The 24,623-nt window shown below is 41.4% G+C and overlaps 1 protein-coding gene across 2 annotated transcripts; it reads left to right on the plus strand.

The window, feature by feature from the left end:
* Window positions 1-116: 116 nt before the first annotated feature.
* LOC149314930 (proline and serine-rich protein 1-like) lies at window positions 117-24,305 on the plus strand. Of its 2 annotated transcripts, none has more exons than XM_089522149.1 (14): window positions 117-203; window positions 2,065-2,172; window positions 3,677-3,742; window positions 4,671-4,739; window positions 5,027-5,121; window positions 5,600-5,693; window positions 7,051-7,161; window positions 8,491-8,574; window positions 10,537-10,615; window positions 13,689-13,793; window positions 14,924-14,968; window positions 19,155-20,880; window positions 21,584-21,731; window positions 22,667-24,305. In XM_089522149.1, the coding sequence occupies exons 2-14, from the start codon at window positions 2,128-2,130 to the stop codon at window positions 22,796-22,798; spliced, it is 2,799 nt and encodes a 932-aa protein (XP_089378275.1). In that variant the 5' UTR covers window positions 117-203; window positions 2,065-2,127; the 3' UTR covers window positions 22,799-24,305. The 2 variants fall into 2 exon arrangements, with proteins under 2 accessions (XP_089378275.1, XP_089378276.1); XM_089522150.1 differs by having other exon boundaries at window positions 13,689-13,784.
* Window positions 24,306-24,623: the final 318 nt, after the last annotated feature.

Genomic DNA, 24,623 nt, shown 5'->3' on the forward strand with positions numbered 1-24,623 from the left:
TGAGAGACAAAACTCGGTTTCCCAGCATGCCTTTCGCGGCGTCCTCATGGAGGCGCCTGTGCGACGACGCGCTCCGATGACGCCATCACCCAGGCGCCTCCATGAGGACGCCGCGAAAGGCATGCTGGGAAACCGAGGCAGAGTTGAGCATATTGCCCTGGCCTCGCCGGCCGGAGGCTACCACAATCCGGCTGCAGCCCAAGGTAAGCGGGGACCCGGGAGGCCCCCAGGCGAGCCTCCCTCCTTCCCTCCCTCGGCACGGAAGTCTTTGGGCCTTAAGCGGTGCTTCTGCAGCCCAGGCTTTTTTTGGGGGGAGTGGGATATAAATGTAATAATAACAGTTTGTAATGGTAGTCTTTTAAATGGTAAATAAATATAACAAGAGCAACTGGAGTCGGTTCATTCCTGTAAGGACAGGCGTCCTCCTTTTCCAGACCATGTCCTACATTTCAGCCTTTGCAAAATGTCCTCCATGTGAAGCAGGACTAAGAAGCAGGAATGTCACCTTCTTCATATGAGAGTTTTCAGCTTCTGTTTTGTAAGGTGCCACATTTTTCTTGAGCAGCCAACCTTTCGCGGCGCCTTCTCCTCCTCCTGCTCCCGCTGCGAAAGGGGGAGACCCCCAGCCTTCACGGCTGCTCTCGGCAGCATCCGAACGGCAGAAATGATGTCGTTTGTGCCACTTCCATAGCCATGGCTCAGAGCTATGGAGTTCTGATATGTCTGTCTTCCTCTGTCAAAGAAGAGGCAGCATCTCTTTTCTTGTCGCTTGCCTCCATTGTTCTGGGTTCTAGTCTCTGGAGCAGCAGAGAGCAAACTTGCTCCATCTTCAGTTTTTTCACTCTTGGACTATTCTGACCCTTAGGAAAAAGCAAAGGAAGTCTCCTAGGAGGCATTTGAAACCTGGCCTCCATGGTCCTAGTCCAGCGGCCAAGCGGCCCAATGAAAGGAGTCCCAGGATGGTTGAGCCAAGGCAATGGCAACAGCAGAATTCAGAGCAGCTTGCCATTGTTCGTAAAGGTGAAACCACTTTTAGGCCTCAAGCAGATGGGGCAAAAGGAGCAGCTAGAAGCTGCTTCCGCCCCGATTTCTGCAGGACCCCGGCAACCACACTCTTCCAGTCCCAATCCAGGCCACCAAGAAGAGCGGGTTTGCTCTTGCTCCTTTTTGGCCCAGCTGTTCCAGGTGCTGCTTCCATCTGTCTTTGGGACACGTGTTGAGTAAATGCCATGCCCCCAACACAGCTTGATGGCCATCCTTTTGGCCTATCTCTTTCAGGCCTTAGTTCCAGGGGCCTTTTCACTGCTACACAATTACAGCATGATGATTCCACTTTAGCTACCATGGTTCCATCCTATGGAGCCCTGGGATTTGTAGCTGAGGGGAAAGGTGTTTAGAATTCCCTGATAGAGTTCTAGTGTCTCACCAGTCTACAAACCCCAGGATATTGCCATGGAAGTTAAAGTGGCATCATAGTGCTGCAATTGCATTATGTGAAAGGGCCCCAAGTCATACATAGTATTCTCTCAGTATGTGCAGATCTCTAAAGTATTAAACTGTTCAGAATATGTATTTTATTCATAATGGGTCACCATTAAATTCTAGAATTTAAATTCCTCAGGTGCCAGAAGAGAGGCTGCAACTCATACCTTGCTTATGTACGCTTAGACAGCACATGCATCAGAAAACGTTGGGAGAATGCTTGAAACATGATGTGAATTTCCTCATGGTGACATTGGCCACAGCTGTCTCCTAAGTTTTGTCTTTCTGTTTCTTGGCTTCTGGCTGGATGAGTCCAAGAAGCAGTAGTTCAAGGGCAAGCACTGTATACAGTCTCACTGTTTGTTGCTTAGCACAGAGCATGCCTCTCTGGGGACAGAGGAAATCAAGCTTTTGAGGAGAGAGCAAGTAAAGGGTTCCCAAATCAGGCCCAGTGCAGAAGTATCAAAGATGTATCTCTCCCATCTAACATTTCCACAGCTGTACTGCTGTTGATGAACTTCATGTTTAGTGGGATGCAAACATATTCAGCTTTTATTTTATTTTTTGTTGTTTCTTTGACAGAAGACAATTCTGCAGTAAAGGGTACTTGAACAAACAAAAGGCTGTGCCTGTGAAGAACACGAGATGGACAAGAAGGCATTTGAGATGGTGCTTGATGAAATTAGAAAGGTAAGAGGTGGTTAAACAGCATGTTGTAAAAACAGCACTTGTCTGTATAGGACTAATACGTAAGTGAAGCAAACTGCCTCTTGTCTTGGGCAGCATAGCATAGTTAATGCTAATGAATAGAATAATCATAAAACAGTAGCTTTCAGTAACTGAAATACTCTTAAATAGAATGTTTTTTTAAATTCTGTTGGACAGTAGTTCTGTTGTATATGTAGTTTCAATTGTAGTTTTTTAAATGATGTATGTTTGCCACATGTAAGTTGTATGTAATATATCTACCTTTTTATGAAATCTATGGCCTGTTACAGACAGGCCAAAATAAAGCTGCTTCGAGTCACTTTGGAGGTATGGTATTTCAATGATGCATGCGTCCTAAGAGTCCAAAAGCCACACCAAAGCCACGCGCCAGTTCTAAGGACTAGAGTGCAGATTTGGTGCGGCTTTTGGACTCTTAGGACGCATGCATCATTGAAATACCATATCTCCAAAGTGACTCGAAGCAGCTTTATTTTGGCCTGTCTGTAACAGGCCTAAGATTCTTTTGACTTTAACAAGGGTTTGTTGGTCATGCGTCTTTGTGTATCTATTCTCTGTTTTGATATCTCATACATCGTAATCTTAAAGATCTTTGCTTGATTGCAAGTCCTACTGAGTTTATACTACCGTATATACTCGACTATAAGTCGAGAAATTTATGGCCCAAAATGGACTCCAAAATCAAGGTTAGATTTATATACGGGACAATAAGTTACTACTGCTGATAATGTTCATAAAAGAAGTGCCAACCTTCCTCTGTAGCCAGGTAAAGAGCTCCCTGTTTGAGTCCCGGCAGGCTCTATCCCTCTCTCTCCGTGTGTGTGTGTGATCCCTCAGCCTTCCCTCACAGCCGGAGCTAACAAGCAGCTGCTGAGGGAAGGGACACAGAGAAGAGGGAGTATGCCTAGGCTTGGACCCTGTTTTGAAAGCCATGGGCCTGGAAATGCTGGGGTTAGGAGCATAGGGAAAAAGAGAGGTTTGTGCCCTTTTTTGCAAGCTGTGAGCCTGGAAATGCTGGTGGCAAAGGGGTGTGTATGTGTGCATGCACCCAGGCTTGTTTCCCCATTTTCCATGCTGGTACTGTGACCCTTGGGAGAGGTTCAGAGAGGGAGATGTAGGGAGGGAAGTAGTGCTTTGTTCCCCCCTTTAGATCTGTTGTAACATGCTCCAGTATTTGACTCTCGGCTTATCCACGGGCCATATCAAAATCCATGATTTTGGCCTCAAAAACTGCCCTCGACTTATACATGAGGTCAACTTATACACGAGTATATATGGTAAGTGTTTTTAGGATTTTGTAATGTTATAGCCTTTGTAGACTATTTAAAAAGATTACTTTTAGAAATTGTATTTGTACATAATATGCCTTGATTCCTTATTGACTGGTAGACGTAACTCATCATTCTTTTAGTCCTGAAAACTAAATTTCTGTTCCAGTTTTGACAACTACATTTTCTATGTTTTATAGGCTGTGTTGATGGAATACAAGTTAAAAGCTATTGAATATGTACATGGATACTTTTCTAGTGAACAGGTAACGATGAATAAACAAAATATAAATACCTGCAGTATGAAATTAAAAGTAAATGCCGCTACAGTATAAGAAATTCTGTTTTAGATGTCTTGTTTTTCTTCTCAAAATGATGGTGTGGTATAAGAGGCAGTTTGGTGTAGTGGTTAGAATGCTGAACTGGGACATGGGAGAACCAGGTTCATTTCTCCAGTGAGCCATGAAATTCAGTGGATAACACTGAGCAAGTAACTTGTTTTAGCCTGATACCTCATAATGTTGTGAATATGAAGGAGGAAGGAGAAGAACCATGTGAGCTGGAGTGTAAATGTAATAAACTGTTTAAACTGCTTTCATTGTATGCTACCTTAAGATACTAGATATGAGGTGGGATATGCATATTTTAATTAATAAATAAATAAACAGCTGTCATGACAGTGACAGCACTATACGTACAAATCAGCATTTGCTTTATAAGATGATGTAGGTGTTTCCCCTCTGATTGATCTAAGAACCTTAGCTGATGATGGATGTTTCACAACTGTATAGTCCTGTCCTGTGCTCTTCACATCTCTGGGAACAGATGCTGACTTTATTCAAAATGGCCCCACCCTTGGCATAAGCACAGTAGCTGCTATCAGTACTGTAATTGTACTTGCATTCAGAATCCCATTATGATACTCAGCTGTTGGTTTATAATCCAAGCCCTAAAATCTTGAGTCTGGTTTTAATTTAGAAATTTTAATTATCTAAACCTCAATTAGGGATATTCATAATTTAAATCTTGCTAAACTAGTTCTTGACTGTTACAGAATCACAGAGAACTATTTTTTCCTAAACTTTCTGAGAATATCACTTTATTTCTAGGGAATTCAGTAGCAGTAAATTAATTGTTTTATTTAAGTCATGTACTTTACATATATGATAGACTGTAAGGTGTTTTTTCTTGCAGATTGTTGAATTACTAAGGTACTTCTCTTGGGCTGAACCACAGTTAAAAGCAATGAAAGCATTACAGCATGTAAGTTGGTTTGTTTGCTTACTGAAGCAATAGTTTCATGTAAACACATTTCTCTTGATTTCCAGTCCTACCCTCATAGTGACATTTACCTTTCTTGCCTCTACTGTACTTAGTTTGCGATTCAGCTATCTTCTCAGGGTAATGCGCTTTAATAACTAGTGAAGCATTTGTTGGTGTGTGCTCTCTGACCCAAACTTCTGTTGCCACAAGCTTAAACTGCTTGTTTTATAAGCCTGTAACATGTATGTGATAGGGACTGAGACAACCTGCTTTTCTTTTGTTTTTAGAAAATGGTAGCTGTTTCTGCAGCCAAAGTGGTTAACATCCTCAACTGTTTCACTTTTAGCAAAGACAAACTTATTGCACTAGAGCTGTTGGCTTCGTAAGTATTGGCTGTTGCATGCATGCTATTATAGTTAATTGTAGTGAATGCCTTATTGGTGGTTGATATGATGGAGACTTAGATGATTAAAACATTTAACCTAAAAGACAGTGATTATCTGATGCTATCTTGCTCTTTACGATTGACTGTAGATCAGTGGTTCCCAACCTGTGGGTCGGGACCCCTTTGGGGGTCGAATGACCTTTTCATGTGGGTCGCCTAAGACCACTGGAAAACACTTATTTAATTACAGTTATGAAGTAGCAATGAAAATAATTTCATGTGTTTGGGTCACCACAACATGAGGAACTGTATTAAAGGGTTGCAGCATTAGGAAGGTTGGGAACCACTGCTGTAGATGAACAGTGCATATACAGGTATAAATGGCCCTTCTGCTGCTGAAAAATCTTAAGCACACTATTAAATTAAAATTTTGCTGATTGTTTGCTTGAAAACTGTCAAATGCTTCATTTTATAGAAATATAATCGATGCTCAGAATTACCGTCTTATTGAAGACCTCTTCCGAACTAGTATGTCTGAGAAGAAGAGATGTAGAAGAATTCTTGAACAGGTATTATGGCTCGACTGGCCTTTTCTTTTTCAAAATTGGGATTTATAGAAAATCTTGGTTCATAAGGGCCCATTATTCCAACACACAGTAGAAATGAATCCCTGAAGGGCTAAATAAAAGCATCGTGTGGTAGTAACACAGTGTTGAAATGCCAAACTTTGACATTTTTCAGGGCATCAGGTGGTTTGTATGCATTTCCTTAATGATACTGTTTGAGCATGTGTAAGAACTAGCAGTTTGTTATCTCTTTGGCTTTTGAAATTATAGTTTAGGTGTGCATTATCTTTCACTGGCATGCATTGGCTTTCACTGTTGCCTGCTATAGTTCTGTGTTTTTAATTTGATAGATGTTAAAAGATGTTCCACATCATGCATTTGTACAATATATGGTGGCTGTTAGGTATTTGACTGGTTCTAAGACAGTGAAGTCAATCCTTTTCAGGGCTAATTGCCCCAACTAAACGTTTTTCCGGCACCAAGTGTTGCCGGGGCAGGACTTCCACCCTCCAGGGACGGGACCCCCCCATACCTTCCCTGGCCTCCAGCTGTCTCCAGAGAGGCAGTTGTAGGCTGGGAAAGATCTGGAAGGAGAAGAAACAGGCGCACACACGCTTCTCCCACCTTCTCTCCTCCACGTGCCAGGCCTAATGGCATTGCATGCCATCTCTGGCATGTGTGCCTAAGACAAGCAACTACATCTGCCTTGCTTTTCATTGCTGGTGCTTGGTTACCAGTTATTAAAAGAGTAATAACTCTAAGACCAGTTAAAAGGGTGATAACCATAAAACCAGCAAAGTATAAGAGGTGGCAGTGTTCTACTAGTGGTTATGCAAATATTAAGATGCTCTTTGGCAGGACTCCCCAATTCTTGGTAGATTGTGGAGCTAAAACTTAATGTGTTGTGAAGTGAGGAATGCAGTGTAAGTCATTACTCCATCATAACCTTAAGGGTGCCATTCCTAGTAGGAGAAGGTGCTCATTATCTCCTTTTTACCAGGGAATGGGTTTATGCAGAGCATGAATTTCCTGCTGGTGATTCCAGAACAGGTAGTCCCAAGTCTCTGACAGCAAAAATGTCTTGGCCAAGAAATGTGCATTACCTTCCCTTCCTTTGGGGAAGAAGAAAGAGGACACAGTGGCCTGCAAGAATAGGGCAAATATTGCCCTGCAGTCAAGACTATCCTCCCCATGATTCTGCTGAGAAGACAGTGTGGTATTTAGTAATCTGAACTTTATATGCCTTCTGCCATTCATGAATCTATTCATTCATGATGCTTACTTGCCTTCACTATCATAAGTGTAATTCAATAATTAAGTGTAATTTTATTTCTCTTTTTGTTTTTTGCCTCTATTACAGGCATCAAAAGCTGGATGCAAAGCACCTCATGCTATGATATCTTCTTGTGGTATGATTCCTGGAAATCCTTACCCAAAGGGAAAGCCTAGCCGCATAAATGGAATTTTCCCGGTATGCATGCTTTTACTGAATGTAAATGTGAAAGTGATATTAGAATGTAAAATTTGCTGCTTTTGCTACATACTTTACTTCCAAAAATGCAAATAATACAGTATTACTTATACTTGCCATTCATGGATTCCACCATCTACGGAAGGCAAGCCCACATGGGGGAGGCAGCAGAGAAGGAAGAGGCAGTGGCAGAGGTGGTGGCAGGAAGAGGAGCGGGGAGGAGGGAGCAGCAGGAACAGGGTAAGAGGAAGGAAGCAGTGGCGGCAGGGAAGAGGAAGAGGAAGGCGGGGGGAGAAGAGGAGGAGGAGGAAGCCAGCAGTGGTGGCGGCGGCAGGGAAAAGAAGGCAGCCCCCTGTTGCCCACTGCGGGGAGAGCAACAAGGCAGGCTTTGGGCTGTTGGGACAGCAAAGTCCCATTGTCCCCAATGGTGGCATGGCTGTGTGGCTGCACTACCATTGAAGACAATGGAACTTGAGTATCCATGGATTTTGGTATCCACTGGAGGATCCATTCCGGATCTCCTGCAGATACTGAGGGACAGCTGTATTTCATTTACATGGGTGTGTGACAAATAATGAAAACCAGTGTGGTGTAGTGGTTTGAGCATTGAGCTACAACTCTGGAGACCAGGATTCAATTTCCGCTCAGCCATGAAACCCACCGGGTGACCATGGGCAAATCACATCCTTTCGGCCTTGGGAAGGGAATGGCAAGCCTCCTCTGAACAAATCTTGCCAAGAAAACCCCATGATAGGGTTGCTTTCGGGTCAGCGTAACGTACAGATATGTATATACGAAGAATTGTTGTAATCTGATAATGTTTCTCCTATCATTTTATAAAGCAGATTTAGTGATAGTAGCTATTTTTTTTTAATAACTTTCTTTTTGGGGGGAGATTACCAGCTTCTGTCAAAGTGATATCCTACCACCGATCCAAAATATTGTAGGAAGAAGTGAACTTGCACAGTTTACAAGTTCCACCATCATTAACAGTGGCATCAGATAAAGGGCATTTCTGTTGAAGACATTTTGTGGCAAAAATTGTTTCAAAATATTTTTGCAGAGAAGTGTAAGGGGGCGTACGACCTTCCAGCCTCTCCTGAGGGGACATTGCTGTCCTCCTACCCCTCTGCCCTAAAATGTCTGCTGTAGAAACATTTGAGCTTCCCAGTCCTATGAATCCCTTGGATACTAGACCACCATTTCTTGCTAATTGAGTGTAAAGCTGTGACCTTAAATTCAAAAACAAGCTCCTTTGCATATTTGTGTAACCTGTCTTTGCATCTTGTTCAGAGTGATGCTGATCAGTGGGTCCTCTCTGTTTTCTAGGGGTCACCAGTCAAAAAGGAGAATGAAGATTATAGTAACGAAGGCAAAGGAATTGCAGCTCGCATTCTTGGACCATCCAAACCAGTATGTCTGAGTAATGAATGGAACAATTTTAAGTACTGACCTTACTTGCGCTGTTTGAAGCAGAATATCATTAGTTGGGATTTAAAAAGAGAAATAACACAAGTACAATATTTGTTGCAATTATAAAACACCTAGTGAAAAAATTGATTTAGAAGACTAAGTACTGACAGCATGCCCATAGTAGTCATGTTTTTAAAAGGTCACTAAAGAAGGTGAAAATGCACAAAAATATGAAAAGAAGTGTTTCTCAATTGTTATCTGAACCCAAGGAGAGTTGCCAGTGGACTGTTGCTCTGTTCAGGGCTGGCTAATGAGTTCCAAATAAAACAGACCTATGAAAAAAGCAAGAGGAATGTATAAATCCATGAATTAGATAAGAGTACAGGCACATCTTGGCTAACAACACCTCTAACAAAGAAGCTCATTTTTACAAAGTCTTTCTACACATGCCCAGCCTCCCTTTCCCTCCCTGTCCTCTGTTTAACTGGAAGTTTTTTTTTGCAGAATTGGTATTTGGAAGATGGTGCAGGTTTGCCTGATCTGGTTGTTTCATTTCATAATCTGTTCTTCTTTTGATGGAGTGTAGGAGCTTATCCCAATTCTTTCTATTTTATTTCTTCCTTTGGTACCAACTTCTCTGTTAAAGAAATGAAGCCCAGAAACACATTGACCTTTGTTAACTGAGGTCCAAAACACACTGCATAAATAATCCAGTTTGGGCCCACTTATGTGCCCTGGCTAAGGGTTAGGGAATTCTGGGAACTGTAGTTTATTGTGGCACCAGAGCTTTCTGACAGACAGAACTACACTTCCCAGAATTCCCTAGCATTAAGCCAGTGCACTTAAAACGGTCTTGAACTGGATTATTTCTGCCATGTGTTCTGGACCTGGGGTATACTTGTGTTCTGATGAGTAGTAATCATGCAAACCAAGTGAAATAGGAAACTGGGTAAGCTGTGAGCACACTTTGACACTTTGTGGCAAAAATTGTTTTAAAATATTTTTGCTGAGGAGTGTAAGGGGGGATGCGACCTTCCAGCCTCTCCTAGGATACAATGCAGTCCTCCTACCCTTAACAGTTGCCCTAAAGCCCACCAGGACTTCACTGGCCCTCTCAATGAGAAAAAAACCCAGCTAAAATCAAAAGTGATTTTATTTCCAGGTTGGAGGGAAAACAATATATTTTTTTTTACTTTTAAATCCGTGCTCTATCTTGTTTAAAAAGAGAATTGCTAGTCTTGCTGGCCCCAGCACTGGTGATTTTCTTCTTTCGAATCCCCCCTTTTTTTTCCTAGTTGAAGGGATCAGAACATACAGTCTTGGTTTGTTTTATGCATGCCACAAGATTCCCACCCCTATTGTAACTATTACAAGAGTCACTGCCAAAAAGTGGATCCCATAAGGAAATGGGCATCAGTGAACGAGTACAAGTTGATCATCCCTTATTGGAAATGCTAGGGACCAGAAGTGTTTCAGATTTTTTTTCAGATTTTGGAATATTTGCATATACATAATGAGATATCTTGGAGATGGGATCCAGGCCTAAATATGAATTTCATTTATGTTTTGTGTACACCTTATACACATACCCTGAAAGTAATTTTATATATAACATTTTTAATAATTTTGTTTATGAAATAAAGTTGGTGTACACTGAACTTTCAAAAAGTAAAGGTGTCATTATCTCAACCAGCCATGTGGATTATTTTGGAGTACTTTGGATTTTGGAATTCTGGATAAGAGATACTCAACCTGTATAACAAATGAGCTGAAGTTGTTGTTATTATTCTATTTATTTATATCCTGCTTTCCCCTCAAAATTGGGACCCAAAGCGTTTGAAAGGTTGGCATCCTGTGAATGCCCAGCATGTCTTGGTTTCTTATTTCTTGATTACTGTTAACTTCACAGCAGCTGAATGTGTAAATGTTGCATTTTAACTAACTACTGTCCTTCTTGTTTAGGCTCCGGCAACATACAATCCACATAAACCTATTCCTTATCCTATCCCTCCTTGCCGACCACATGCAACAATTGCACCTAGTAAGCTCTTCCTGATTGTTTTCTGTGATTACATCTTCCTTGACTACACCTCCACTCTGGAAAATATATACATCCTTGGTAGACAGATAGTGGCCCCAATTTCTGTGTGTGTTTATTTGTAATCTCTTTTCCCTTTCTGATTCCCCCTGACTTTTTATTCATTTACTTGGATGAAAAAGGTAGATAATTTCTAATCAGTTACTTGAGTTAATTGAGCCAATGAAACATGTTGTCAAAAAAAATTGGGAATTTAAAAAACAAGATGTAGATCTGAAGATTTATCAGTAGATACAGAGCACAAGTAAAATTTCTGAAATATCAAGGCACAGTTGAGTAGACCAGAGATTCTGGGTGGAACAATGGAAATTCTCTTTGCTACAAATATCAGAACCTTACAGTTGCCCATTTATAGCTCCTAATGTGTAGAATATTTTTACTGAATAATCGAAGAGAACATTTTTAATAGCCTATCCACTATTACCCATGCTCTACTGTAATGTGTTGCTCATGGGTTGCTTTGAAAATAGTCTGAAACCTCCAGTTAGTCCCAAATGAGGCTAACAGGCTATGAACTGGGCTACTTACATATAGCCCTCAGTGAACTAGAGCTGGACTACTGGTGAAATTGCCTCCTCCCATGTCTGCCTACCTGAACCTTTAGATCCTTTTAAGAGGTTCTGGTCATGTACTGTCACCAAGTGAAGTGGCCCAGGGTGAAATCTTTTTCATTGTTGGCATCATACACTCTAGAGGGACCTGCCTTTGTGATATTTTTGGCACGGGTGGACATTTTAATAATAATAATAATAATTTTTTTATTTATATTTTCCTGCCTCTCCCTGCAGATCGAGGTGGGATCACAGCATAAAAATATACACATTACAATATAATCAATAAAACTGCATATCACAATGTCTCTACAATCAATAAAACTAACTTGGTTCTTAAAGGGTCCTCATAATAGGTCAGATGGATAGGACTGCCAGATGAGATCCGTCTTAAGCGCCCTCTTGAAGGCTTCCAAGGTGGTAATAAGATGGATCTCTTCTGGTAGATTGTTCCACAGTCTGGGGGCCGCGACAATAAATGCCTTGTGGAAAGTTGCTGTTAGTCTTGTTTTAGGATAGTCGAGTAAGTTCTTCCCTGATGTTCTGAGAGTGCGGGGTGGATTGTGTAGGCAGAGGCGTTCCTTCAAGGAACTCAAACTCAAGCCATGTAGGGCTTTAAAGGTAATAACCAACACTTTGTATTGCACCCGGAAGCTGATCAGCAGCCAGTGCAAAGATTTTAACACTGGTGTGATATGGTCCAATCTAGGTGTTCCAGTAACCAATCTGGCTGCTGCCTTCTGGATCAGTTGAAGCTTCCGAACTTGGTACAAAGGTAGCCCTATGTAGAACGCATTACAGAAATCTAAACAAGAGGTTACCAGTGCATGTACCACCGCTTCAAGGTCCCCCTGGGCCAGGTAGAGGCGCAGTTGGCGTATCAGCTGGCCACTGCCTCTACTTGGGATGTCAACTGTAGAGACAGGTCCAGGAGGACTCCCAAACTGCAAACCTCATCCTTTAGGGGGAAGTGCAAGCCCATCCAGGACTGGTTGACAAATCTCCATTCCTGGACCAGGGGTTCCTATCGCAAGTACCTCCATTTTCTCTGGATTCAACCTGAGTTTGTTTTCCCTCATCCAGCCCATTACTGACTCCAGGCAGGAATTCAGAGGAGAGATGCCATCCTTGGTCACTGCATCAGTCGGAGACATAGGTGGGGTACAGACCGCCGCTTTGCGGCGGTCTGCCGCCGCCGCCAGTAGGTCCGCGGGGGAGCCGGAGCCTTCAGACGGCCCGACTCCCGCGCGGACCGAAAAAGAAGCTCCAAAATGGAGCTTCTTTTACCGTCGCGTTTGCGACGTAGCGAGGCGCTAGGGGCGCGCTCACTACGTCACAAGTGGCGCGACGCGTACGGACGCTCAGCGTCCGATACGCAAAGATGGCGGCGCCCATGTGGAAGGGGCGCCGCCATCTTGTACGTATAGGATACGTACTAGGGTTAGGGGGGTGCGGAAGCACCGCCCCTTCCTAACCCTAGTACGTATTCTATACGTACTAAATGGCGGTATGTATCCCGCCATCGAGAAATAGATTTGGGTGTCATCAGCATACTGATAGCACTGTGCGCCATGTCTCCAGATGATCTCTCCCAGTGACTTCATGTAAGTGTTAAACAACATGGGGGACAGAATGGCGCCTTGCCGGACACCACATGTCTGCTCCCTTTTTCGGGAGCAACTGTCCCCCAGCATCACCATCTGGAATCTACCTGAGAGGTAGGAATAGAGCCATTGGAGCGCAATGCCCCCGATACCTAACTCTCTCAGGCGTTCCAGAAGGGTACCGTGGTCAATGGTATCGAATGCCACTGAGATGTCCAAGAGCACCAACAAGGTCACACTTCCCCTGTCAATGCCCAGACGGAGATCATCGACCAAGGCGACCATGGCAGTCTTGACTCCATATCCCATCCTAAAGCCAGTTTGAAATGGGTCCAGATAATTTTTAGTCCATTAGCTTTTTTTAAACTGATTTTTAATGAGTGCATGATGTAGTGTTTTTCATTTGAGCTATGTATTTCTTATTTGTCTGACTTTATTCCTTTTTCTGTTGGGGAAAAAGTACATTATGCTGCATATTTACTTCATCATAACAGTTTTATTCTATACATGCTTCCTAAAGAACAATAGTATTGGACGGCTTTATATAATTATAATAAGTAAATCAATGAATAATATAATATAGCTAAAAGACTTCTAGAACAGTCATGTCCCTCAGTATCTGACAAAACATTCATTGTGAAGGTATTTCACACTTTGTATGTGCCACAACTGAAGAGACTTTGCTTCTAGTAGCTATCCACCATGTCTTATTTGGAAGTCATATCTGGAGCTTCATATTGAATTGAGCATGCAAAGAAAATGGTCCCTCAGGTTTCAAGGAACTGATACTGTCTTAGGTTTGTATATGTAATGTTATCACTACATGATTTTTCCCTTTTTATCTTCTGTTTCCTTTCCCAGGTGCTTACAACAATGCTGGTCTTGTTCCACTGGCTAATGTCATTGCCCCTGGTTTGCCAGCTCCACCACCATATACCTCTAGTCATGTAGGAACAGGTAAAGCAGGTATCCTCAGAACACTGAATCTGCCTTGGTTATACTCCAGCATAATTGAGAGATGAGAGAAGTTGTGCAGATGACCAGGACAAGAAGCCTGCTGTAGGCTTAGGCAAGCCATTGCAAAGATCTTTGCCCTACTCCTCAATACTCTCAATGAAAGTAATCGTTTTTGTGCCTCTTGAGATTCTCTATGAGAAGAAATGCATGCAAGGATTTTCAAATTTAGGAGACATGTGGTATTCAGGAGTAATAAAGGTCTAATCTGCAGTGCAGGAATAATGCAGTTTGACACCGCTTTAACTGACTCAGTGCTATGGAATTCTGGAATTTGTTGTTTGTTGTGGCATCAGAGCTTTTGACAGAGAAGGCTAAATATCTCACAGAACTCCAAATCCCAGAAATCCATAACATTGAGCCACAGTAATTCAAGCAGTATTTCTGCACTTCATATTAGACCAAAGTATGCACAAAACAAATTATCCATTTAAAAATAAATACACACAATTAATAAATCTGCACAAAATGAGTTTATAATGTGTATGAATTTAATTTTTTTTACAAAACCTCACACAAAATCTTGTAATCTGGTGTAAAGTAAGGATTGAAAGAAAACTTGAAAGAGACTGGTGGATGCACAATGAAATTGAGACAAGAACATTTTCATATCTTCATGTCCAGCTTCTCTAGCTCCTGAGAGCTGAGAAGTGAGTTCAGATATCACCAAGTGGCTTACAACTGCTGAGGCAGAAAAATGAGAAGAGGGGACACAGTTGGGAAGTGAGAGGAAGTGGGGCAAGAGACTTCCTCAGCGGATTTGGCAAACGGTAACCAATGTGCCTAGCAATAAATGGAACCAACTATTTCTGTAATGGAAGGAAGCCGCTGTTCTTGAGGACCCAGTCAGGATTATCTTTCATCTTTAACACTGGTGAACCTAATCTGCCCTGAGAAGTGATCCACCGAGGAATGAAGGCAGTGTTTTTGTTTTGCTATCATACTGGTTGTAATGATGGGATTGATACTTACTTTAACATAAACAGTGTATAATTAATGTTAGTTTTTAAAATACTGTCCTCATCAATAGTCTCAATTTAAAAAAAAATCCTTCCTACTAATTAATTGTGTTCTTTATGCAGAAAACGAAGAGCTTTCCAATCAAACAAAATCTTCCCAAAGCCAAGGTAAGTTGTCCATTTGCAGAGAGAAGCTATGTAATATACATGCTTCCAAAGGAAATATGTATTATTTATTTTGTTAAATGTTGCTTTATTTGTTTCTTCTAAAAGAATCTATATGGATCTTAATAGCAAGAAATAAACATCTAAAAGTATCAAAATGATTTTTAGAATTTTTCTGATGCTGGCTCTCAGCCATTGTTGTTGTTCTTGTTGTGTGACTTCAAATCATTTCCAGCTTATGGTTACCCTAAAGTGAACCTGTCACAGGTTTTCTTGGCAAGATTTGTTCAGAGGAGCTTTGCCTTTGTCTTCCTTTGAAGCTGAGGGAATGTGACTTGCCCAAGGTCACCCAGTGGGTTACCATGGCCAAGCAGGGATTCAAACCCTGCTCTCCAGAGTCATAGTCCAACATTCAAACCACTACACCACATTGTTAAAAGTATAAAGTGCTGAAGTCATTATGGGAAGCTGAAAACAGTTCCCCCTGGGCACACCATTTCTCTCAGCCTTAAGTGCTGAGCAATAAAAATTTGGTATGTGAAAATTTTCCTGAGTGTTTCCTAGAATTGTCCAGCTAATGAATCAATAATATGCCATTAAAAGCCTTGCATCTTTACACTGTTAAATAAATGCCAAGGACCACTACAAATCAAAGTATACAGTAAATGGTAGTTATTGTAGGTAGGTCACACTGATATATGGAAACCAGTGTTAACACCAAATCAGTGTTGAAGAGTTGTATCAGGTACAATATGCTTTGTACCATTTTCCTTAGTGGAGCAGGTAATAAGGCTGTAGCTGTGTTCCCTTAACAGTTAATATTACTGAGGTATGGGGATGCCTTTTGTGCTTTGCCCCACAGATTCAAAGCTGTTTATACAAGTGATTGAAAACCTTTGCTGTCATTGATACGGAACTGCAACTCTTTGTTTCCCCCCACCCACATGAAGCTGTACTAAAATCTCATTTCGCTTACAATCCTATGCACACATACTTGAGAGTAAGCTCTTTTCAACTCAGGTGGACTTGCTTCTGAGAAGATGTGCAGAGAATTGTACCATTACAAATGTTCACTTTCAGTTTAGCTGGTAAATCCTGTGTAAACAAAGAGGATACCATATGAGATATGATACCACACAGGATCATATAATAAATTGCCACGGTCCCTCTGTGACAAATACAAACTACTCCTGCATCTCCTTTGTTGCTCTCATGATCCTTTTGCTGTGGTAGAACCTTCCTGTCTTCTCATGCACCACTGTTTGCATTCTGTTGCAGAAGTGACTGGTAACTTCACTCTATGCCAGAATTGTTTACACAGCGGGCAAAGGTGTTTTAGAGGGATAATAAGTAGGCGAAGACAGAACTGCTCTATACCACTGGGACACTGAGCTGTGTTGTATGTAAAGCTTCATTTCCTTCCAGAGGAGTAAATGTCTGCTATTTTCTGTGGCAGAAGAATAATGTTCTTGACTAAATCATAATTGTGATGGTGCCATACCTGCCTGTCTCCATATACTTGCAGTCCATGAACAAAGACAGTGTATCTCTCCCAGATATAGTAGGTTCTCTAAATATTGATAGCTTCTCTAGAGCTTGGAAAAGTTGCTCTTTTGGACAACAACTATTAGAATCTCCACAAAAAAGTAACATGTCCAAACGCTTGTTCCTCTTTGCCCAGCCCTGCATTGAATTTTCCTACACTGAATTTTCAAACTTCAACTAATTTAAAAGGTTTTTGACATAGTTTGCAGGAAATTTGAATGCACCGGTTACAGCCATGCTCCAATTGCTTAATAAGATTGCTATAAGCAAAGACAGAGGTCGCTTACTTTTTCTCCCTGTTAACCAGACCTAGTAAACTTAATTACATCATTTGTGCCTAGATATAATGGCCAACTCCCTACCTTTACACTGCCTCCCCCAGGTATCCTAAATTAGTACTTGTTTTCTCACTCTTTTTAAAATTGTAAACTGAAGTTTTTACAATTTTAAAAGGAGTGAGAAAACAAATACTAATTTAGGATACTTCTCTGAAGTGTTGTGAATACAGCAAGCCATGTTTGGATGTGACACAAGCAACCCAAGTGTCTTATGGTTTCTATCTTTCAATGGCATATGTGAAACTTGATAAGAGGAATTTTATATTTGTGCATTTTCCTTTTATCAAAACAATGAAATCACAAGCATTTTTGAACTTAGCAAAAGGAAACATAATTCAGCTGATATTTTTTGATCAAGTTGGTTGCCATTCTCCCTCAAAATCTGCTGATTTGCAAAGTGATTGATAATTATTTCTGGGCTAGTACAGCTATAATCTTAACTTCCTTACTAATTGTATTTATCAAATCAAAAGCCACAATTAGCTATGGTTGCCCATATAGCTCTCCTTTTAAAGAAGGTTAAATTGTTAACCATGTTGGCTACAGTTATAATGAACCAGAATCCTCCTGCCCATATCTATCTCTGGATAGTAAAAAAGAAATTATTCAGCCACAGGTGAGAGGGCACATTGTTCTAATGAAATGAAGAGTTGCAATGAGAAAACATGGTTACCTCTCAGTTTGTCAACTATAGACAACAGAGAGTCAGAATTACATCCCATCCTAGTCTGTCCAAACTCAACATTGAATCCAGACAAATGCCAGCAGAAGCGGTTGAATTGAAAGCATCTTTCAAAATCCACCCACTCTGCAGCCTCCCTAAATCACATTGCTAAAATTGACAAAACTCTGTTGAATGGTGTAGGCTAAAGTGGGAGAAAGGTGAAATTTGGGTAGAGGCATCTTCCACAAGCAGGGCTCCTGCACGTGAAAAAGACCTCTAACCTATTTCCAGCCTTTTTTCTCATCCCCTCCTTAAAGGATGACTACATTCAGCAGGGTCTCCCTTATCTCAGGAGAGGATTTTAGTGGTACACTTGGAAAGAGGCAATTGCAGAAAAGGCCATCTACTGTCCCATTTTCACCAATATTTCTCTGGATGCAAGCCTAAGATAACTGGGCCAAGGTTATTTGTATTCTGTACCTGAAAGGAAATAGTAAACCATTAATGCACTCATTTTGCACAGACTCAGACTTACTGGCACCATTTTAAACTTGTTCAGATTGTTGAAAAACGTAAAGTGTGCCCCTAGAACATCAAGGGATTAAAAATAGTATTTAAGCAAATTGGTTTACCCCCAAATGCCCTCTAAGCGATATGGAAGCCTTTAAATAAAATACCGTAGGAAATGACTTCCAGATTTTTTTTTAAAAATGGCCTCTCCTGAGCTTAAAATGGTGGCCAGGGTGTGGGCTAGTAACAAAAATACACCCCATGTTCCTCTTTAGAGGACAGTTGGGGGGGGGGGGAAGATTGGGGTTTTGTTTTTTGCAGGAAGCTACAGCTTCAAAAGTCTCCTTTTGTGGCTCCTTAGTCTCTGACAGTTGTCCACAATTGTAGATATATTGTTACTCGTAAGAGAACGTACAACTTAGTGTATAGAAACCAAGTGGTCACTTTCCTAAACATAGGAGACCATGGTAGATTTTGCCTGCCCTTTGTAAACATTATTTTCAGAAATAAGGCTAGAAATATTTCTAAACACAAAAAATGAGGTGCTGAGATATCCCAATTTTCTTCCTGATATCAAGCAGATTAAAAGACTTAAAAATAATTTACCCTTATAGTGAAATTATATTAAATTAATATAGTGAAAAAGAACAAGATTTGTTTTTCAAAATTAGTACTGGCTCTTTCTAGTCTTTTGGAATTAGTTGTAAATTATGTCAGACTGTCTCATAATGGCAGATTGGACAGTCTGTCAGATTTACTGTGCTCATACACAAGACAGAAATTGTTATTAACACTTTGTACAACAGTGAAAGTCCTGAATTCTCAAAGAATTCTTAAAGGTGTCTAAAATTACCATACAGCTAGATAACAGCAAGCATGGAATATGTTGGTGAAACTACTATAGACTGAATTCTGATTGTCCTATAGTTTCAATTGATCAAATGAGAGCAACCAAACCAGTAGCTATATTTCATTTTGCATACCATTTTACTTTATGCAAGTTGTGATAGCATCTTTTATTTTGCTCTTGTGCCCCTTAGTTGCTGTGTAAATCGTGTTAGAATGCATTCATGTTGAATACAAGCATTTCTGCTGATTTCCAAGAATTCTTACCAGTTTTGTTTCTTTCCAGCTTTTGCTACACAATCGAATCATCTCTTTACACCTCATGGTTCTAACCCTGCAGCTTCTCCAGCCCCAACCCCGTCATCTGTTAAGGCAATAAGCCAGTCATCAGCACTTCCATCTCCAACCACACCAGGGATAAGCATGTCCACCCCTGTTCTCCCTGGCTTCCCAGGGCAGACTGTCTCATCTGTCCATTCACCTCAGCCATTGACTCCAACTCCTTCTGTTATTAAATCCCACTCACTCCCTGGTGTTCCTACTACATCTGCTCATTGTGCCACTCCTGCTCCACTCCCTGCAACTTTCTCTGGGCTGACTTCCATGCTTCCTGCTGCAGCAGCTCCACAAGGGCTGCCTGCACCATGTGCCAACTCTGCACCTAATGAAGGTTTTGCATCTGCCTCTGCACCATTCGCCAGCCTGCCTTTTCCTGCATCATCTGTCGCTTCATCAGCTAATAACCCCAATTCATTGCCATCTGCTTTTGCTGGCCTGCCTTTGTCCCTGACACCCACTCCTCAAGGGATAGCCAGTCCCCTTCCTTCTGCCATTGTTGGTTCTCCTGCCACTAGCCTACCATGCCCACTGAACTTACCTAACCCACTCCTATCAGTCTTAAAGGGATTTTTGTCAGCCAGTGATGGCTCCCTAATGAATTCAACTGCTTTGCCTTCTGCTGTGACAACTGAGCTTGCTTCGTTATCTGGTCTTGCTAGCCAGAATTCTGAAGCTGCCTCTTCATCAAGTAACAAGTGTTACACTCCAACGACTACCTCTACCCTTCAACATCCTCCCACTCCAGGACTGTCCATTTTCCCAGGGCTCCCATCTCAACCTGGAACAAGCAGTAGTGCAACCCCTCCTGCTTTACCAACACAGTCCCCTTTAAACACGTTGGCATCTTCCATCATGCCAGTCAATTGTGCCTCCTCAGTTGCTCTTCCCCATTGTCCAAGTCCTGCTAATCATGAACAGCAGGTGGTATCCACCTCAACTGCCACAGCCATTCCAGCTCAGGTGAAAACCGAGCCCACAAGCCCTACTCTTTCCAGTTTCAAAGGCACTTCACATTCTGCCGGGCCTTCTCATAGCACTTCAGGCTTGTCAGCTCTTAGCCATGCATATACCTCAACTACATCATTGCCAGGCAGCTTACCTAGTTCCCTTAATCCAGCACTATCTAGTCTTTCTTCATTGAGTGTTCCCCTAAATAACACACCTTCTATTGCCCCACATGGCTCTTCTGCTCCATTAGCTCCAGTATATAATGCACTTCCTCCTTTCACTTCCCTAACTAGCAATTTTGCTTTCCCTGGCAATCCAGCACTTACCCCGACAGGATCTCTGTTGCCCATTCCTCCTACAACTACATCAGCCATTTCTGCAGCTCATGTCAGCTCCACAGCCACTGTTCTCCCAACACTCATTGCTTCAGCAGCTGCTCCAGCTCCATTTCCCCTTAACTTGTGCAGCGCTGTCCCTTCCCTGTTTTCTGTTCCTCAAGTACCTCTAGGATCATGCAGCTCATCCTTCCCTCCTTTCCCTGTCTCTAACACTCCCTCTGTCACTCCTGCTCTCCCTTCTTTCCCTGGGCTCCAGGCATCTTCTACAGTAGCAGCAGTCGCACCGCTGCCGGCAGCTGCCACAGCCCCATCTCCAGCTCCAGTGCTGCCAGGGTTTGCCTCGGCCTTTAGCTCAAACTTCAACTCTGCACTTGTTGCCCAGGCTGGGTATGTTGCTTGTACCAAGAATAAAAGACAGTCACTTTGTCAAGTTTTTGATTAACTTTTATATTATGAAATCTAAACATAATTATAAAGTATGGATAATTCATTTTTATATTCAATTTGTTAGCACTTTTGTAGAAATCTAGATTTCTGAATATAGGCAGGGAACTCTTTTATAGCCTTGAATTTTCTTGAAATCTACTTTGCTAGGGTATAAAGTACTGAATTCCTTCTCAGCTCAAGATATTTGGCTCTTGGGTTACATTAAGATCTTTTGAGAGAAAATCAGTGAGAACTGATGAGAAGGATTTGGGAAATGTGTCTAATGCACATTGTCGTCTGAAACAGTGGTTCTCAACCATTGGCAAGGTGTTTTGGACTTCTGTTCCCATAATCCCTGACTATTAGCTGTGCTGGCTGGGGCTTCTGGGTGCTGACATCCAAAACACTCAAAAGGCCAAAGTCTAAGATTGGAGCCCTAGTAATTAGTCTTCACATGTTGAACATACGTAGCAGTTTCCACATGCAAAATAATTTTTGTCCAAGTGATAATTGATTTATTCAGCAATTGGGTACACACACACACACACACACACACACCAGGAATCTTATTATTTCTAGTTTAGGATTCAATAACTACAAAATATTATATTGTTGGTTACTGTGTCTGATGAAGCTGAACATGTTTTACATCTGGTTATTTTAGCCTGACTTCTGGGCTCCAGGCCCCTGGTAATGCAGTATTCCCGGGACTCCTCTCTCTTCCTGGCATCCCTGGACTTGCCCAAAGTGCTACACAGTCTTCCTTACAAGAACTTCAGCACAGTGCAGCTGCACAGTCAGCCTTACTACAGGTAAATATAGTAGGTGCATGCAAGAGACAGTCATCTTGTAAATTTGTAATGAAGGACAGAGAAGCTACACAAACACCACACTAAAAACTCCCAATTTTACAGGGATTGGGGGGAAGATATTACACATACATGTAATCTGATTGTATCTATAAGAAGGTCCACACAGATACACATAGCAGGTTGCTTTACTCAAGTTATTTCAGAGTTTTCTGCTAAAATCTAGTACTAAAGAGGGAAAGACTCTGCTTGTTTCATATTCATGTATGCTAGATGCAGAGGAGCTGTTGAAGAGGATTGAAGTTCCCAAGTATAAGTGTGTCATATCTCATTTAAGCTGTAATAATGGGGTGAAAGACTTGTCTTCCAGATGTTTGGGACTACAGTTCTCACATGTAAAATGTGATGTGAGGACTCTAAACACCTCCAGAAAGAAAACAGTGTATCCTTCTGTGCAGATTCCCAACAATCCATAGTCTATGTTTCTGGATTCAGTGCATCTCACCTATGAAATCCATTATGGAACCTATAATCTGTTTCAGAATTTGGTTTTTAATTGCCTGTTTCTAGTTCTCATGAGTGTTTTTTAACACCTCAAAAGCTTTATGTAGTGGCAATTTCCAGTGCTCAAAGTGACACCTCCATTAGAGTTCACTTCCTTGAAAGCCATATCGTTCTATCAATCTATTGAAATGTAACAGTACTGCTTGCTCTTGGTTGTCAACATTCTGCAATAGTGAACGTAACAGATTTGGGACAAAGTTTGAGTCTGTGCAAGTAGTGAGAAATGATATACTCATGCTGTATCATTTTTAGGTATGGGACAAAACTTTTCTAGGAGCAAAGTTTGGGCTGCCTTGCTGTCAAATTTGGATTTTGAGGAGCAACATCTCAGCTTGCAGCCTTCTTGTTAAATTCCTTTGTTTGTTTCATTAAAGGCACACTCTGCTTCTGCTCTGGAGAACTATACATCACAGCCTGATGGTTATACCACATATCCTGCGGCAACAGGAACGCCTACAACTCCCTTTTCATTGCAAGCAAGTCTTCCCCAGAGTGGATGGCAATAAATAACATCCATTTTGCCTAAAGAATCATAGAATCATAGAGTTGGAAGAAACCACAAGGGCTATCCAGTTCAATCCCCTGCCATGCAGAGAAAGGTCTTTTCGTGAAGACTACTGTGCTAGTTCAGCAAATCCATTGATGATGCTTCCATTGAAGGTTTTTGGCAAAAATCAACTGACTTCAGTGTGTAGCAATCAAGAGGAAGAGAAGAAGGATCCCAAGTAACTATTTCTAGCAGGTTACCAAGCCCCTGGATTTTTAAAGAAAACAAGCAAAAACTTTAAATCATTGCCCATATGAAGCACTGAGTTTAATTCTTTTCTTTTTTAGGTAGCAGTCAAGACTGTTTGTCTCTTTATGGGATCTTTTAAAATACAAGCCTCTATGATGGGGATGAAATAGATGGCTTGGAGCCACCCCATTTATGCTGGATTGGGGGCCCAGCAAACAGTTGTGTGGCCCCAATCCAGCCATCTTCTGCCCCAAATAGCTGCCCCTTTGCCTCTGAAGCCGGCTTTTTGCTGGCTCCAGAGCATGTGGGATCTAAACACCAGTGTGTAATCGCCAGGGTGACTTCCGCGCAACTTGGGGGCATGAAATGTGCAAACGCCACACCCCCAGCTGGTTTGAAGCCAGCTGAAGCTGCCAGTCTGTTTTGGCCCTTGGTTTCTTTAAAAGTCACCCTGTCCCTATTTACACCTTCCTTCTTTCAGAGTTCAGGATGCAGGAGGCCTTGTTTTTAAACTTTATGCAAATCCAGATTTAGTGCACAATTTATTTAGATCATTACAAGCTGTATCTTAGGATACATGATTTGTATCCTGTGGTTAACTTGTTTATTTTTATCTCATTCTCAAAAGCATTGATAGCAACAGCTCCAATGCATCATATTATGTGACATCAGAAACTACCTGTCATGTCGAAAACCTGCTGATTTTATTAATCATGTACTCATTTTCCTTGCAAGTATCGAGCTAACCCAAAGCTGTTCTGTAGTCAAGTAAGAATGAATTCTGTAGTTAAGCTCTGAAACACACAATTGTAATTCTTGGGTAGGCCTGCACACATCCGGTACTGCATTTTTTGTTCCTTGATCCCCTTAATGACAACTTTAGGCTACAGATGCCAGTATAATAAAAGAATTTTTAAATCAATTTCTCACTCTAGTTAGGAATCATACAATTCAAAATATGGTCTTGTTGTGTTAATTAAGTGCTCTATACTGTTTAGCATATTTAGTGACAACTAAGAAAAAACTCCAGAATTATCTCTCTTTAAGAAAAGCTTGTCTTAGATCTACAGAAGAGAGATGATACTTGATTTTGTGTTTTAATGTGAATACTTATTTTGTTGCAGTGCATAGCTTAACATTTCCCTGTAAAGATGAAAGTCTGCTGTATAGTATTACTAATGTAGAGGCTTTCCAGAACTGAACAGGCATGAAGAACACTAATGTGTATATATCTGTATTTTTATAAAGTTTTTAAAATAAAATGTGTAGCAGTTGGACACGTGTTTCTAAACTAGACATGAATAAACAGTTATTTACAAAATCTCTGTCTTAAAATCATAGAATCATAGAGTTGGAAGAGACCACAAGGACCATCCAGTCCAACCCCCTGCCATGCAGGAATTCTCAATCAAAGCATCCTCCACAGATGGCCATCCAGCGTCTGTTTAAAGATCTCCAAGGAAGGAGATTCCACCATACTGTGAGGGAGTGTTTTCCACTGTCAAACAGTTCTTACTGTCAGGAAGTTCCTCCTAATGTTGAGGTGGAATCTGTTTTCCTGGAGCTTGCATCCATTGTTCCACTGGGCCATGTTC

This window comes from Sceloporus occidentalis, unplaced genomic scaffold (assembly GCF_023333645.1).
Source record: "Sceloporus occidentalis isolate IW3139 unplaced genomic scaffold, rSceOcc1.0.p SCAF_4, whole genome shotgun sequence".
Classification (NCBI taxonomy): Eukaryota; Metazoa; Chordata; class Lepidosauria; order Squamata; family Phrynosomatidae; genus Sceloporus; species Sceloporus occidentalis.